The sequence below is a fragment of the Vipera ursinii genome (assembly GCF_947247035.1).
Source record: "Vipera ursinii genome assembly, chromosome: 1".
NCBI classification, from domain to species: Eukaryota; Metazoa; Chordata; class Lepidosauria; order Squamata; family Viperidae; genus Vipera; species Vipera ursinii.
In genome coordinates this window covers 340,843,662-340,859,782 of record NC_139512.1, presented here as the reverse complement: position 1 = coordinate 340,859,782, position 16,121 = coordinate 340,843,662, and the positions used below count along the sequence as shown (strand labels likewise).

The window sequence follows — 16,121 nt, the reverse complement described above, 5'->3', positions numbered from 1 at the left end:
GGGGAAAAAAAAGACAAAGGCATGGTGTTTTCAGAACCTCTCTTGATGATGTAAGCATGTTACCTCTACGTTCCTTGGAAACTTTAATAAACAAACAATATATGCCCTACGTGGCCCATAAAAGTTGCTCATCCCTAAAAAAAGGTAAATTTGCACAGTTCTCCCCAAATATTGCCCACTGCTTTCAGAGAGGGAGGGTCAGGCTATTTCTTTCCCCACGCTACACAATGACAGAAGATGTCTGCCTTTTGTTTGGTGCCCACTCTGCCGTTACAGAAAGTGTGGTAAAAACTCTCCTAGAACAGAAGTGAAAAGGCAAGTGGAGATGGTGAGGGATCAGATGTTCTACCTCAGGGCTTTTCAACCTTTTCACCCATTGTACCACTTTTAGGATATGGCAACATCCGGGTACCACCAGTCGCCTAGCAAGGTGTCAAAAACTTGATGACCCGCCCCCCCCCCCCGCAAAAAGGAAAAAAGTGATGAAGTACAAGTAGTCCTCGACTTACAACAGTTCGCTTAGTGGCTGTTCGAAGTTACAATGGCACTGAAAAAAGTGCCCCCAAGCCACAGCCGAGCAAGACACCTGCCTGCCCGCCCGGCAGCACTCTTCCTCCTATCCGAGGTTTTCATTATGTGAGCATTTCTGTTGAGGATTGGCAGCGGGGTTGGGGTGGGGAGGTGTTTGGTTTTTATTCCCCATCTGCTGGGTGGTTGCATATCTCACTCAGGCTTGTGCGATGCTGCCACGGGTTCGGCTCATTCCCCTCCCCTGCTACCACTTTTCTAGGATGGTCGCATACCACCTGCCAGGTGCCAATGTACCACAGGTGGTACCCGTACCACTGTTTGAAAAGCCTTGTTCTACCTCATGGCCTGCTCTGTGCTTCCTGAGTTAGCTTGGTGACCTGAAGTTCAGGAGAGACTGTGTCTCATGGCGTTGCACTAAGACTTGACTGCCTGCCTGCTTGGCTTCCATAAGCTCTTCTTATGAATGTCAAAGGAAGTTTATCTCTTGCTTTCATATTCTTCTGCTGTTACAAAAATGGATCAAAAGGGTATAGGCATGTAAATATGCCCCCTAATAAAAAAAACAAACTCTGGTCAACGTTTTTGACCCAAAGAGCCACCATGGACCATCCCCTTACACCCTTTTGTGCCACTTAGTAGAAAAGCCGTTCTTCAGGATTATCCTGGGATGGGAAAGAGAGGACACTATCCCCTTTCTTTCGATGGTAGTGCTCCCTATAGCCTGTCAATCAGAAAGAATATCAAACAGCTCCCCATTTAAGGAGAAGATTGCCATATTATATATGTATCATAAACATAGTTTTTTTTAGATTTAAGGAAAGTATCCATGGGCTGTCAGGCTCCTGAATGGGAAATAATTTTATAAATTTTATGTATTATTGACTTGCAAGGCTGGTGTGTTTTGCAATTAGCTCACATGGTGTAATAAGATGGAGGGTTTGTTGTCACTGTGAGTTGGGGGTGGGGGCACGAAGGGAGGCTCAGCCAATCTCAATGTATACATGGTTGTACTTTGACAATAAAGGTTCATTCATTCATAAAGAATGCTTCTCTCTTTAATTCCCCTCCCCCCTACTGTCCCAAAGCCCTATTTCCTTGGGAGCAAAAGTTTAAAAACAAAAACTACACGACCAAATTTTCCTCTTAAATACCTAAAAACCTAACTTGGATAGAAAATCTTCCATATCTGGAATCATATTCGGCCCAGATGACCATTATCCATCTATTGTAACAGATAATAGATAAATAACAGATTTGGAAGGGACCTTGGGGTTCTTCTGGTGCAACCCCTGCTGAAGCAGGAAACCCTATACCATTTCAGAGAAATGCCTGTCCAATCTCTTCTTACAAAGCTCCAGTGTTGGAGCAGCCACAACTTCTGAAGGCAAGCTGTTCCACTGATTGATTGTTCTATCAGGAATTTCTCTGGATTCTCTCCTTGTATCAATTCCAAGCATTACTGTTTAACCTTATAGCATCCCCTGGACTGTCTGACTACCTTATTTGAGTTTCCATTTGAATACCCACCATCCCTCCCTTCTTCCAGCATCTAAGAGGATTAAGCCAGCCACCTCACCTACCCAGAGCTCTGTGCTGACATGGAAGTGGAATGTCATTGGAAAGGAAAGCAGAGCATATCTTCCACACATTTCTCCAAATTCATTTTATAATATTGACATTTGTATTTAAACACAATCCACTTAACCGTGCAAGTAAAAGCTTAAGTTAGGTTAGTATTGTCCAAGCCCAGTCTGTTTCATTTATGGATGGATGTATTTCTGAACACAGAAAATAGGTTAATTCAGGAAGCAGATTCAGCACATTATGTGAACATAGCCACCCAGTTTTTGCTTGTACTTAGTTACTTAGTAAGGGACATGGTGGCTCAGTGGGTTAGGATGCTGAGCTTGTCGATCAGAAGGTCGGCAGTTTGGCGGGTCGAATCCCGAGTGCCGTGTAACAGAGTGAGCACCTGTTACTCGTCCCAGCTTCTGCCAACCTAGCAGCTCGAAAGCACGTAAAAATGCAAGTAGAAAAATAGGGACCACTACGGTGGGAAGGTAACAGCGCTCCATGTGCCTTTGGCATCTAGTCATGCCAGCCACATGACCGCGGAGACGTCCTTGGACAAGCGCTGGCTCTTCAGCTTTGAAACGGAGATGAGCACCGGCCCCTAGAGTCAGAAACAACTAGCACGCATGTGCGGGGGAACCTTTTCCTTATAGTTACTTAGCCCAGATTATTGCAAGATTATTCCATTTTTTTAACTATCTCATCACAAAAGATGATTACTGGCAAACATTTACATCTAAATGTCTGCTAATGCCCAGAGCAAAAGAGACAGAATCTTTATCTTGGAAAGTTTAATTCAAAATGGTAGGTGATGCTCTTAATTTAGGAAAGGACACCAATGATAGAGAGAGAAGGAAGGAAAGAAAGAGACATTTTAGGCAATCTTCCCCAAGTCATCCTACACATAGGCGAGATGACACTCGCATCATTTCCAATAAGACAAGTAATGACATGAGTTGTACTTGAACATGCTTGGAAAATACCAGGTTGGGAAAGATTGCATCATCAGCCCACTGAGATAGGGCAGGATCTTTCCTTTCATCAAGCAGTACCAAAAAGCATCGAGTTGCTCCAAATAACCCTCTTCCAACTGTATGATTTTATGATTTTATAAAATAATAATCACCTAAAGCCGTGGTCTTGCAAGCAACTAGGAGCAGGAGTAGAAGGGAAGCAGCCATCATTACAGAAGCTGGTTATTCTTCTCAAGAACTTTCTTCTGGCTATAATAGAAGATGTCCCAAGCTGACAAAAGGATGTTCCTCAGAGTCCAAGGTGCAAATGAAGACAAGGTCAGTAAGGAAAAAACATCCTTTTCTACTCTACTGGCCAATTCCTTATCACATTGTCTTCAGCAACTGCCCCTGTTCCACCCTTTGCCAACTTTCCACATTCTTCCCTTCCCTTGTAAGGATCTTGACCCCGATAGCAAACAAGTTTGTCTTGTTCTTTCTCAAGAGAATTGAAAACAACCACTAACTGGACAGTGTAAGTGGGCATCACAGGGGTGGAAAATGAGGGGACATGAGACTGAAAGGGGGAGAAAAAAAAGAAAGGTAGTTAAGCTAGACAATATCAGTAATATCAAGTAAGGTGCAGTAGTTACACTATGGGATTAAGACCTTGGAGATACAGGTTCAAATTTTCACTCATTCACAAAATTGTGAATGAGGAGCTTTGCCACCCATTTGGTTTAACCATGCAAAAATAAGTATAGGTAGACCTCACATAGCACTGCATTTGGACCAGCAGGTCTGTTGCTAGGTACCACAGTCACTAAACAGAAAACCATATGACCTCGATGGGTTTATGGATTATTTCCCCTGAAGTGATTAAGTGAATCACCCCGGTTATTAAATAAAACAAGCGACTGTGATTTACTACAATTTTACTTCTGCCTTCTCTATTATCTCTGCTTATTGCAAGCCAGTTGCGAAGGTCAGAAACAGTGATCACATGACTGCAGGACCCTGCAACAATTGGTCGTACTTTTTTTACACCACCATCTAAATGTCAAATGGTCATTAAACAAGGCAGTTGGTAAGCGAGGATTACTGTACACTGGAACCCACTGGATGAACCCATAAGCACATCTAGTTCACCACTCATTTCCCCCAAATGGTGAATAGAATGTGAAGGATGTGTGTATATAATGGATGTTTTTATTTGTGGTTTTTATTGGTGTCTAGTGTGCACTGTAGATAGCATTAAATTTCATTGTGAGAAAAACACAATGACAATAAATATATTCTATTCTATTGTATTCTATTCTGTTCTGTTCTGTTCTAAATGCCCAATGGGATGCATTTGAAAAGTTCAGAATCTTTTAATTTGGCAATCATTAGAATCAAACCTCAATGAATGAGCCAAATATCAATCTGAAATTTATATAATCCTTAATATGAATTTATCCCAGGACCATGTTGTATATTGCTATGTTATCAAAATCAGGCCTCTATTCCACTGGAGAATAATTATGTCTAAATTATGTAAGCTATAGTTTTTGACATTATTTTTTATGTGAAAGAAAATACTTTCTTTGATTAAGGAATTATCTTTGACTTCTCATTCAATTACTCAAATCAATCAATCAATCAAATTAATCAAAATATTTGATTAAAGAAATCTTTGGTTTCAGCTGCAGGATTTTGTAGTACTGTATGTTGGAGAGAATTCAGAAAACATACCTTGGAGGGTGTGGAAATACAAAATGTCTGTTAATTTTTTAAGTTTCTGGGCAACCACAGGAAGACATGGCTGCTTTAAAAAGTAGCTGATGGTGTTAGATTTGCAGTCATACAGTATATAATCATAGAATCATAAGGCTGGAAGGGATCTTGGAGGTCTTCAACCTGCTGCCCAAGGTAGGATTCCTTATACCATCCTGGACAAATGGTTGTCCAATCTTTTCTTGAAAACCTCCAGCAATAGAGCACCCACAACTCCGAAAGGCAAGCTGCTCCATTGTTTAATAGGCCTACCTTGTGGCGGTAAGAGCGGTGACCCTGCCATTAGACTAGGACCTGGGAGACACAGGTTGAAGTCTATACTCAACCACTGAAATTCCCTGGCTGATTTTGGGCTAGTCTCTGTGCAATATTTGCTGCTTGAGGTCACAGAAGAATCGTAGATATAATTTAACTAAGGGGAATGACATCAACTAGACCTTAGTTTACTTTTATTTGAGGCTTTCTATGCCATGGTCCATCAAACCTGTGGTGGAAGCTTCAACAAATTTTACGGAACCATCAAATACCTCAGTTGGCCAACAGAATTTGGAAAGCACCAGAAAGAGCAAAGAGAGATGTGAGAACAAAAATTTGAAAAATGCCATTAAACAGGTATGGGAAAGGTTGTAGCCACGTTCACTACCATACCGGTTACAGTCAGGTAAAGCAGGTAACACTGCTGAACAGGTTTTATAACTTTGGACAGTTATGCTGTGGTTGAACAGGTCTTGGGGGAGGGGCTTCACCTTTCCCCACACCCTATGCATTCCCAAAGACAGATACAATTAAATACGGAAAACCAGGGCTTTTTTTCTCATAGAACGCTCAGAATGGAGTTCCGGCACCTTTTTTGGATGGAACCTTGTAGGGTTGGCAAGGCAGGTTGTATGACATGTGTGAGTTCCGGCACCTTTTTCTTTTACAAAAAAAGCACTGCGGAAAACACATCACACTTAGAAACTAAACAATCCCTACCCCACTCAGGAACCATAACCAACCCCCACAACCAAATGACGGGGCTAGTTACATCTTTATTTATTTATTCTCATGGTCTTTCTTCCTTTAGTCATTTGTGTTTTTACAATGGTCAGCCAGATTTCCATCGATGGATTCACATCTCCCAGAATTTCCAGCACAGAATCCTAGAGATGCAATGGATCATGTGGGCCACTCAGTCCAGTTGCTTCCTCTGTGCATGAATGCAAATTAATGTGGATGGATGGCAGCTTGAGCACATCTGGAAAATGGTGGCCTACCACTTTCTCCAAGTAATTTGTTTCACAGCTGAACTGCTCTTACGATTAAGAAGTGAGTTAACTGAGATTAAACATGCTTGGGATAAACACATGTTCAGCATCCAACAAAAATTAAAAATATGAACATAAAATAAAAATTGTTGTTGTTAGCTGCGAAGTCGTGTCCGACCCATTATGACACCATGGACAACGTTCCTCCAGGCCTTCCTGTCCTCTACCATCTTCTGGAGTCCATTTAAGCTCACGCCTACTGCTTCAGTGACTCCATCCAGCCACCTCATTCTCTGTCGTCCCCTTCTTCTATTGCCCTCAACCTTTCCCAGCATTAGGCTCTTCTCCAGTGAGTCCTTCCTTCTCATTAGGTGGCCAAAGTATTTGAATTTTAATTTCAGGATCTGGCCTTCTAAAGAGCAGTCAGGGTTGATCTCCTCTAGGACTGACTGGGACTCGCAGGAGTCTTCTCCAGCACCATAGTTCAAAGGCCTCAATTCTTTGGCGCTCAGCCTTTCTTATGGTCCAACTTTCACAGCCATACATTGCAACTGGGAAAACCATAGCCTTGACTATACACACTTTTGTTGACAGGGTGATGTCTCTGCTTTTTAGTGTGCGGTCTAGATTTGCCATTGCTTTCCTCCCCAGGAGCAAGCATCTTTTAATTTCTTGCCTACAGTCCCTCTCTGCGGTGATCTTGGAGCCCAGGAAAATAAAATCTGTCACTACCTCCATTTCTTCCCCATCTATTTGCCAGGAATTGAGAGGGCCGGATGCCATGATCTTGTTTTTCTTAATGTTAAGTTTTAACACAACTTTTGCACTCTCCTTCTTCACCCGCAACAACAGGCTCTTTAGTTCTTCTTCACTTTCTGCCATTAGAGTGGTATCATCTGCATATCTTAAAATAAAAAATAAAAATTAATAAAATATAAAATAATTACAAATAATAAATAAATAAATAAAAAACAAAACAAAAAACAAATGAACTCAAAGGGCAGATTCAATAGACTACTAGGCCTATCTCTGTCAGTTTTCGGTTTCTTAAAAAGTGTTTCCCCAATATTCACGTGCAATACAGGTAGTCCTCGACTTACGACCACAATTGAGCCCCAAATTTCTGTTGTTAAGTGAGCCATTTGTTAAGTGAATTTTGCCCCATTTTATGACTTTTCTTGCCACCATTGTTAAGTGAATCACTGCAGGTGATAAGTTAGTAACCTGGTTGTTAAGTGAATCTGGATTCCTCATTGAGTTTGCTTGTCAAGGTTGCAAATGGTGATCACATGGCCTTGGGACACAGCAACAATCATAAATATGAATCAGTTGCCAAGCTTCTGAATTTTATCACATGATCATGGGAATGCTGCAAAGGTTGTAACTGTGAAAAATGGCCATAAGTCATATTTTCAGTACTATTGTAACTTTGAACGATCACTGAATGAACTATTTTAAGACTGCATGCCTTCCCATAATTCAAAACTATTATTCCATATACTAACTTTTCAAATGATCAAGAACAGATCTTGACTTTCTATGCAAAGTTTTGTCAACTAGTTTCTAGTTTCCTGATAATTCTTACTGCCTTTCCCCAACTTGCTCCAATTTTGCTGAATCCTTTTTCATGTATGGTTGTTCATGTCTTTCTCCCTCTGCTTTTGTCTGCCTTTCTCCACATTTTTAACTAGCTAACAATTTTAGATGTTTCCTGAGGTTTAATAATTAACAATTAAACTATTTTTTTTCTAGATGAACTGAAGGGTGTGTTTGCTTGCTCTGATTTGGATATAATGATTGACCAGGCACATGCAAACTAAACCTCCTTCCCCTCATGTTCACATTATTTTAATATTTATCATCTCCTTCTGGCTACAGGGCATATAAAGTGCTAGGCAGTTCAGTCACATGTAATACTAAGCTTAATAGTTTGACTTTTGTTTTCTCCCATTCTCTCCTAACACATGCTGTTAGTATTATTTGACTGATAGGACTCTTAAAATAGCCAATATTGTTGGAACCTGTTGTTCCACTGCCTGCATTCACACAATATTCTTAAACCAAGTCAATTCAACAGTAATGATCACATTCACAGACATTGCTAGGCTTAGTTCATTTTAACTTTGTTTATACACTGAGCTTGTCGATTAGGTCGGCAGTTTGGCGGGTCGAATCCTGAGTGCCGCGTAGCAGAGTGAGTGCCTGTTACTCATCCCAGCTTCTGCCAACCTAGCAGTTCGAAAGCACATAAAAATGCAAGTAGAAAAATAGGAACCACTATGGTGGGAAGGTAACAGCGTTCCGTGTGCCTTTGGTGTCTAGTCATGGCGGCCACATGACCACGGAGACGTCCTCGGACAAACGCTGGCTCTTCGGCTTTGAAGATGAGCACCGGTCCCTAGAGTTGGGAACGACTAGCACGCATGTGCGGGGGAACCTTTACCTTTACCTTTATAGTTTATAGGAGTGCAACCTTAGAGTGTCGCACAAATCTTGTTTGGTTGGTTAGTTTACTAACTTAAATTTAGTAACAAGGCAAGCAAGTTGTGTCAACACAACTACCGGTATAATGTGTGTCTGTGGTTTACTGAATTTGCTTAGATTCAAACGTGGGACAATTTGGACAAGTATGACTGCACAAATTTAACTCCACTGATCACCTCGCTCCATCTCATAACACTTGTTGCAAAAGGTCCTACGAGGGAGGAAGTCTGAAGTACTGAAACCAGCCTTTCGAACTAGCTGGGGTGGAGAGAAAATAAAGGGCCAACTTCTAATGCATACCTGAGACCAAAAGCACAATGGAATTTGAAACATGCAATGTCAGCTATCCAGCTCCGGCTGGATCAGCGAAGCAAGAATCAAACAGAGTTGAATTAAGGAATGCTATTGCAAGAATTAGAAGTAAATTATAGAAATAATGAGAATGTTCCAGCCTCTCTTAAAGGTGAGCTCATTAAGGTGGAATCTCTTTGAACATTTCAAATGGCTTTTTCCAAGCCTTTTGGCAGCTATTTCTGAGACACACTCTCCCATCAGTTGGTTGCTTTATACTCTAGCCTTCCTCCTCCTGCTCCTTTCTCATCCTCCTCACTCAGAACAGAGCAGCCTAGGACTAGGTTATGGCTCTGAGCAGCCTAGGGGAAGACCTGATTTCCTGCCCATTGACCCTGCGTCTCCCATACTGTATGAAAGTTGGAAATTGTCGTTAGTAGCCCTTGTGCCAAAGGCAACTGCACTTTGTCTTTTCTTTGGATGTTTCACTTCTCATCCATGAAGCTTCTTCCCTTCTGAACCGAAGAAGCTTCTTGGATGAGAAGCGAGACGTCTCCAAAGAAAAAACAAAGACAGTCCACTTGACCTGGATGACTGAGAATCTCCATAGACATTTAATAGCCCTTGCTTTTCCGACTCATTTTTTTTTGTGGGGAACAGCCAACGTTTTCACATACCAGCATTTTGTCTGCCTATTATACACTCAACATCTCTTACATAGTACTGGCAGTCCTCATTTAGTGATCATTCAGTTATGACAGTGATGAAAAAGTAATGACCAGTTGTTGCATTTATGATCGTTGCAGGTCTATAAAGCAAAGGAAAGCTGAAGTAAGATCATTAACATCACAATTTTACTTCAGCTTTCCTTTGTGTTACAGATCTGTGAAATTTGTAAATGTGAGGCCTGGTTGCAAAGTTACTTTTTCAGCAACACTAACTATGAAGCAGGGACGCGGTGGCTCAGTGGGTTAGGACGCTGAGCTTGTCGATCAGAAGGTCGGCAGTTTGGCGGGTTGAATCCCGAGTGCCGCGTAGCAGAGTGAGCGCCTGTTACTCGTCCCAGCTTCTGCCAACCTAGCAGTTCGAAAGCACGTAAAAATGCAAGTAGAGAAATAGGGACCACTATGGTGGGAAGGTAACAGCGTTCTGTGCGCCTTTGGCGTCTAGTCATGCCGGCCACATGACCACGGAGACGTCCTCGGACAAGCGCTGGCTCTTTGGCTTTGAAACGGAGATGAGCACCGGCCCCTAGAGTCGGAAACGACTAGCACACATGTGCGGGGGAACCTTTACCTTTACCTAACTATGAATGGTTGCTAAATGAGGCGGTTGGTTGCTAGACGAGGACTATCTATATATTATAATGATTAATGAGAACAAAATAAAGGTTTTCTAAATCTGAGGATAGTTGCTTAATCCAACATCTGACTGGTCTGTTATTTCCAGAAACCCACAAGTGTGTGTATGTATGTATCCAGAATCCCTACCCATTCTTCAAACCAGGGCCGTCATTCAGTTCCATCATTCTCTTATCAATTCTCCTCTCCTGGATTAAGTTCCATTTGCTTCCTTGCCTGTAGAAGTAGCTCATGATGCTCATTTACTATTGGAGGACTTAGTTCTATGTAAAGAAGTTTATGCATCTTAATCCAGGAATGAAGAATTCACAGGGAATTATGGGATTGAATGATGGCCAATGTGCAGCTTGTAAAAAGGATGGAAGCTGCAGCCAATGGAAGACTTGCTTAGCCCATTGTTCTCATATCAACAGGAAGCTTCCTACATTTTAGTCATTTTAGCTAAAACATAAGACATATGGCCTTAAGACAAGTTTTGAAGTGATGTGTATGGAACTAAGTTGTTGAGAAATGGCAGCTATGGTAGTGTGTGGTTACTAGAATATTGAGAATGATAAAGTAAGTCCAGTTGCCACGATTCAACTTTCAGACAACTTTAACTGGATGACCGAGAATCTTCATTGCCATATTGCCACTTTGAGGAAGAAACTCTTGACTATCAAGATATGTATCTTAGACTTAGATGCATGCAGGTGCTGCTTACCTTTGATGTGTTACAACTGAAGTGATTTTGTTTCCATCTTTCTTGACCATTCTAATTCACCCAGGGTGTCACATCCTAAGTATTCGCTTTATATATAGGCCATTCTAAGTTCGTACATTGTACTTTTTGTTATGTGAGCAAGCTTGTTTGTTTTCCACTTTAAAATGCATTTTTCTCATTTTTATTTACTGAAAGACCTAGAAGTTAATCTCCCCTTCCCCACCTTCTCAGCAAAATATGAGTTTCCAGAGATAGAAGAACTATGACAAAAGCACCAGGATAGAAAAGTGGAAACCAAACCAAATCCAGAGATTTTGCCAAAGGTTGCTCATCTCCAAAACTATTCCAAAATGCAAACTTGGCACTGGGATATGTGTTCCAAGAGGAAGATTTGGAAGATAATTTCCAGAAATTAGAATTGCTGCAAGTAGAAACTCCACCCAGGATTCTCTCTAATGTGATAAGCAGGATTCTTTATTTTTGAATGTAAATATCTTGCAGGACTGATCTGATTTCCCATCTGTGTGACTCTCTACTTCCCTCTAATGGCCAGCTCTGGTAAAACAGCCTTTTTGTTTCAATACCTAATTGTAGTTTTCAAACTTGGCCCTTTTATGACTTGTGGACTTCAACTCCCAGAATTCCTCAGCCAGATTTGGCTGAGGAATTCTGGGAGTTGAAGTCCACAAGTCATAGAAGGGCCAAACTTGAAGACCCCTGCCTAATTGTATGTACCACACCCATTTTAGAAATTCCACTATTCCTATCTCTTGTAATTTACCTAGGATAGCTAGGTCAATTTACCCCTCCCTTGTTTTTGACATTATTTTAAATGTATTTACTTATACTTTTAAATATAAATTATGAAAATCAGGAAGATGCTTATTCTTATAGGATGAGTGGGAAGAAAATTGTAATATAACATAGATGGATTATAATATTGCTTTTAAAAACAGTGATAAGCAATCAATGTCAAGGCCCTAATTTTTGTCCTCAGACTGAAGATTACTGACTGTATGTTAAATGTAGATCCCAAGCAATTTTTCTGCTTGAACAGCTGGTAGTGACAAAAAGGAATTTGGAGTTTCATTCTGTTAAAAATGTTTCCAATCCAACATGTAGATGGGATGTGAGACACTGGAGCAGGGTCTTCAAACTTGGCAACTTTAGACTTGTAGACCTCAACTCCCAGAATTCATCAGCCAGCCAGGGTCTTACAAGTTTGAAGACCACTGCACTGGACTCTTTCACCTACAAGTAGACCTCGACTTACAACTGTTATTGAGTCCAGAATTAGCCATTAAGTCACTGTGGTTGCTAAGTGATTTATGACAGGTTCTCGCACCTATAACTGTTGCAGCATTCCTGTAGCTATTTGATCAAAATTCAGGTGCTTGGTAACCAGGATGGAATTATGTTACAGCACCCTGTGCCTCATGAGGGTCTTGTCATCCGAGATCTTCCCAGGGGGCTCCAGCAAGCAAAGTCAATAGGGGAAGTTGGGTGTGTGATTTATTTAATGACTGTTGCAAAAAAGTTGCAACGTTCGATGCGACTCATGGAATGACTGCACTGCTTAATAACTGAAGTCCAGGAGCACTTGCATCACCCTATAACTATGGGCTATAATTCTGTAATTAGACTAGTACATAATATGGCACTAGCCACTAAGTTCAGATTTCTGAGAACCTTAATTTTCCAGAATTTTTTTCTTTTAGGAAAAACTTTCTCCTGGTTACATCTGTGACAAAATACTTAGAAACAAACACAGCTGAAATCCCAAATGAAACTGTATAAAATGTATTTCAGGACTGTCTCAAATCTTTACTTCGGTCCATGATGAACTAAATAAGCAGCAGTGGATTATGCAAAATATATAGTTATCCAATATGAAGAATTTATGCAACTTACAGAATCCAGTTTTTACTGATACAGTTAAAAAAAATTAGTTCTCCAATTACATAAAGCATAATTATTTCAGGGTTTGTCTTAAAAGCTGTAGCAAGCAGCCCTAAATTTAACCATATACCCAACTGTGATCTTGCTAGATGACTCTGCACACTGCACACAAGATCTGTAAAATGGGAAAACTGAAAGGTTATTTTACAGGGCCTGGATATAACAAAAAAGTAGCTGATATTGAAAAATTCTGGAATTCTGGGCAACACCTCAGGAGCTAGCAATGTTCTCAAGTGTGGGTCACTGCTGTGTGGTTGTTATCTGATATCAGTACTAAAGAACAGCAAAAAGAAAACTCATCACAAATTTAAGTTTACCGAACTATATGAAATTCACAAAATTTCAGGACAGAATGGCCAATAGTTTGCATGTGGAAGGCTCATGTGGCTGCATTTATATATTTTGAATTAAGTTTTGAATGTTATTTGGGCAATTGTAGATACCATCTGCGAAACACCTGGTTTATGCAATTCCTTGCATTGAATTGATAATTCTCCCTATTGGTATTCCAAACTGATATTTTTGGGTAGAATTACAATGTTTATTCTTTTTCTTCTTTCTTTCTTGCAATGACTAGAAAAAAACGTAAAAAGTCTAAGTCAAACCCAATTCTTCCTGGCCACATCCAAGTAGTTTCGTTGGCAGCAGAACAGAAATGGCCTTCTCAGATTTGCAGACCTGGGACTTCATCCTAGCCTCTTATGCAAGAATATTCAGGTCCAACCTTACTCAGCTTTCTTTTAAAATCCAAGTTGCTATGTGCTACCACCCACTGTCATGCTATTTGGAATAGTCATAGCCATAACTATATTCTATCAAACTTTGACAGCAAATTGTGGAAAGTTGCTATATATCTTCAGATTCTAATACTGCTTTTGTTGCTAAACAACATGACTTTGTTCAAGCACTGAAGTAGGGAAATCTCATCTCTTTCAAGAGATCTGCCTCAAAGCAGCATCTCATTCTTGATAGAAAGTGAGAGGGAACAAATAGTAGTGTTCCTTCACTTCCAGTCACTTGGCGTATCTTCAACCCCTGTGCAACCACATATGGAAGGATACAATATGAGGATTAAGCCACCATCCTTTTATGTATTTCACCTAGCAAAGGGAGATTTATTGTATATGACCAACCTGTATCAGGACTGTAAATGCCCTTAAAATATCTCTTCATATATATATGTGTGTGTGTGTGTGTGTGTGTGTGTGTGTGTGTGTGTGTGTGTGTGTGTAAACCCTCTCACAGTCATGCTGGGCAATCTCAGAGACTGTGTTATTGCTCAGCAAAAGGGAAAGCAAACATAAGGCAACTGAGGTGGGGATTTGTAGCTGCCACCCTCAACCGAGAGGCACCTATAGTCAAGGAGAAGACAAACTCCACTTTTGGCTGCAGCTCCAGTCCAAGATGGGAGGTTAAACTCATGGACTCAGGCAATCTTCTGTGACCCCTTGAGCTGCCAGTTCAGCCAGCACATTGTCAAGGTAGTTTGGGTCTGGGTAGCCATGGCCTGAGACGTTAGAGGTCATCTCTGTCTTGTGATGGATCTCATTCCACACCACAGTGTTGTTCTCGCCAGTTGTGCTAGATGTTCCCACAGTGAAGATCAAGCGCCTTCTCCACGCCACCTTTAAAAGTTCCAGCACCTAGAGAGAAAAGAAAGAGGCTAACGTGAAGCTTCTCACATTCCACAGAAGAAGACTCCAATCTTTTTTATGTACCCACTTCACTTTGTTGAGATCTAAATTCTACTTCTATTCCATGTGTAAAGTTGGAAGACGTCTCTGAGATCATCATACTGTGCACTCTCTAGGACTTCTCCAACTTCTGCTTCTGAAACTCTCCACCTGCTCAATATCTGGCACTATTGTTGAACTGTTCTTATTAAGCAGTTCAATCAGAAGAATTGGATTTAAGCTGAATTTTCCATGGTGAAAAATTTAAAAACTTTTTAAAAATACTAAACAATCATTAATAGTCTTCGTTTAATTAAGCTACGGATTGTGCAGAAAAAAAAAGGAGAATTAACTTCACATTCTTTATTCTACCGCAACAGGTTAACTATACAGATCTTAGTATCACTGTACCTTTTGCCCCTTCTCGTTGTCAGGTAAGTAACAATATCGTGGGAATCCTCTTGCAGTGTATGGCAGCCCTGGGCTGGGATGCTCTGGACCCTGAACAGATAAAGGCAGAAACATTTATATATGAAGATCCACTCATTTGTACAAACTGGCTTGGAGCACAAAATAGACTTAATTTAGTTGTTGAATTAATCAATGTTCTGGATTCACATAATTTGCTGGATCACACTCTAATAAAAAAGCAGGATCTGCAGAACACATTAAGGTATCAAAAGCAAGCCAAGGTTCAAACTAAACTAGCTCAGGCACATTGTACAATAAATGATCAATTATTACCGGTTAAGTTTAAGAGTGCAAACCCAGCCACTGGGTACCAACTGTGCTGGTTAATGCCTCTTTAGCCCTTTAAGGACCATTGCAACGACCCCAAATATTGGAGAAGTGTTTCAAACTGACATAAATAAACTGCTCAGAGTATAATAAAATTCTTTAAATGTAGCGATGTGCATTTTTTTGTGAGAAACGAAAGAGCAACTCTAGATTTATCTGGAAAAGATTTTTTGAGAAACAAAAACCCCATTAGGGCTCCCAAATTGCGAGCAGGTGGAAGAACATTTTTCACTAGTGCTCTGCCCTTTAATGGGAATGCGGTGGATCATAGCATTATATAGCAGGGACATAATATGTGCATCCCATGTGATTTCTAGGATTATTTTTTCAGGAAGAAATTATCACTGCACCTTGGAAGGAAGATTTGCCAAGAAAGGAATCCATCTGTTCATTCTTTCTCATTCCTGCCTAGCCAAGTATCTTCCACTTTGAAATGCAGTGGCTGCCACAAGGCCTAACCTTCAGCATCATCTCGGGCTTTCTAACTTTGCTTTACCATCAGGCCCCTCCCCTCAGGATAGGTTTAGTACATACAACATACTCACCTGAATGCCTCTGTTGATATAGTATACAATCTGTATTGACCCACAGTTCTCGTGCCCTGGAAGAGACTCTGAGCGCTTGTAAAATTCCATCTTGCCACTGGGTTGCGTGCCTGTCTTCTCACCATAGATGGCCTTACAAGAGGGACACTGTAAGCTGCCATCCTGATAGAATATTACAAAATGTTATAATGAGTATAAAATAAGGGCTGTGAAAAATACAGATTTCTG

General features: G+C 40.7%; 1 protein-coding gene across 5 annotated transcripts in view; it reads right to left on the bottom strand.

The window, feature by feature from the left end:
- Positions 1–12,793: 12,793 nt before the first annotated feature.
- Positions 12,794–16,121, bottom strand: part of DTX2 (deltex E3 ubiquitin ligase 2) — a 34,437-nt gene continuing 31,109 nt past the window's right edge. For 3 of the 5 annotated variants that reach the window (XM_083372734.1, XM_083372733.1, XM_083372736.1), the window contains 3 exons: positions 15,894–16,055; positions 14,962–15,051; positions 12,794–14,520 (listed from right to left, as the gene is read on the bottom strand). In XM_083372734.1, coding sequence (XP_083228860.1) covers positions 14,296–14,520; positions 14,962–15,051; positions 15,894–16,055 — 477 coding nt within the window. In that variant the 3' untranslated portion in view covers positions 12,794–14,295. The remainder of the gene's footprint in view (positions 14,521–14,961; positions 15,052–15,893; positions 16,056–16,121) is intronic. The other 2 variants (XR_014493672.1, XM_083372735.1) reach the window with 2 other exon arrangements.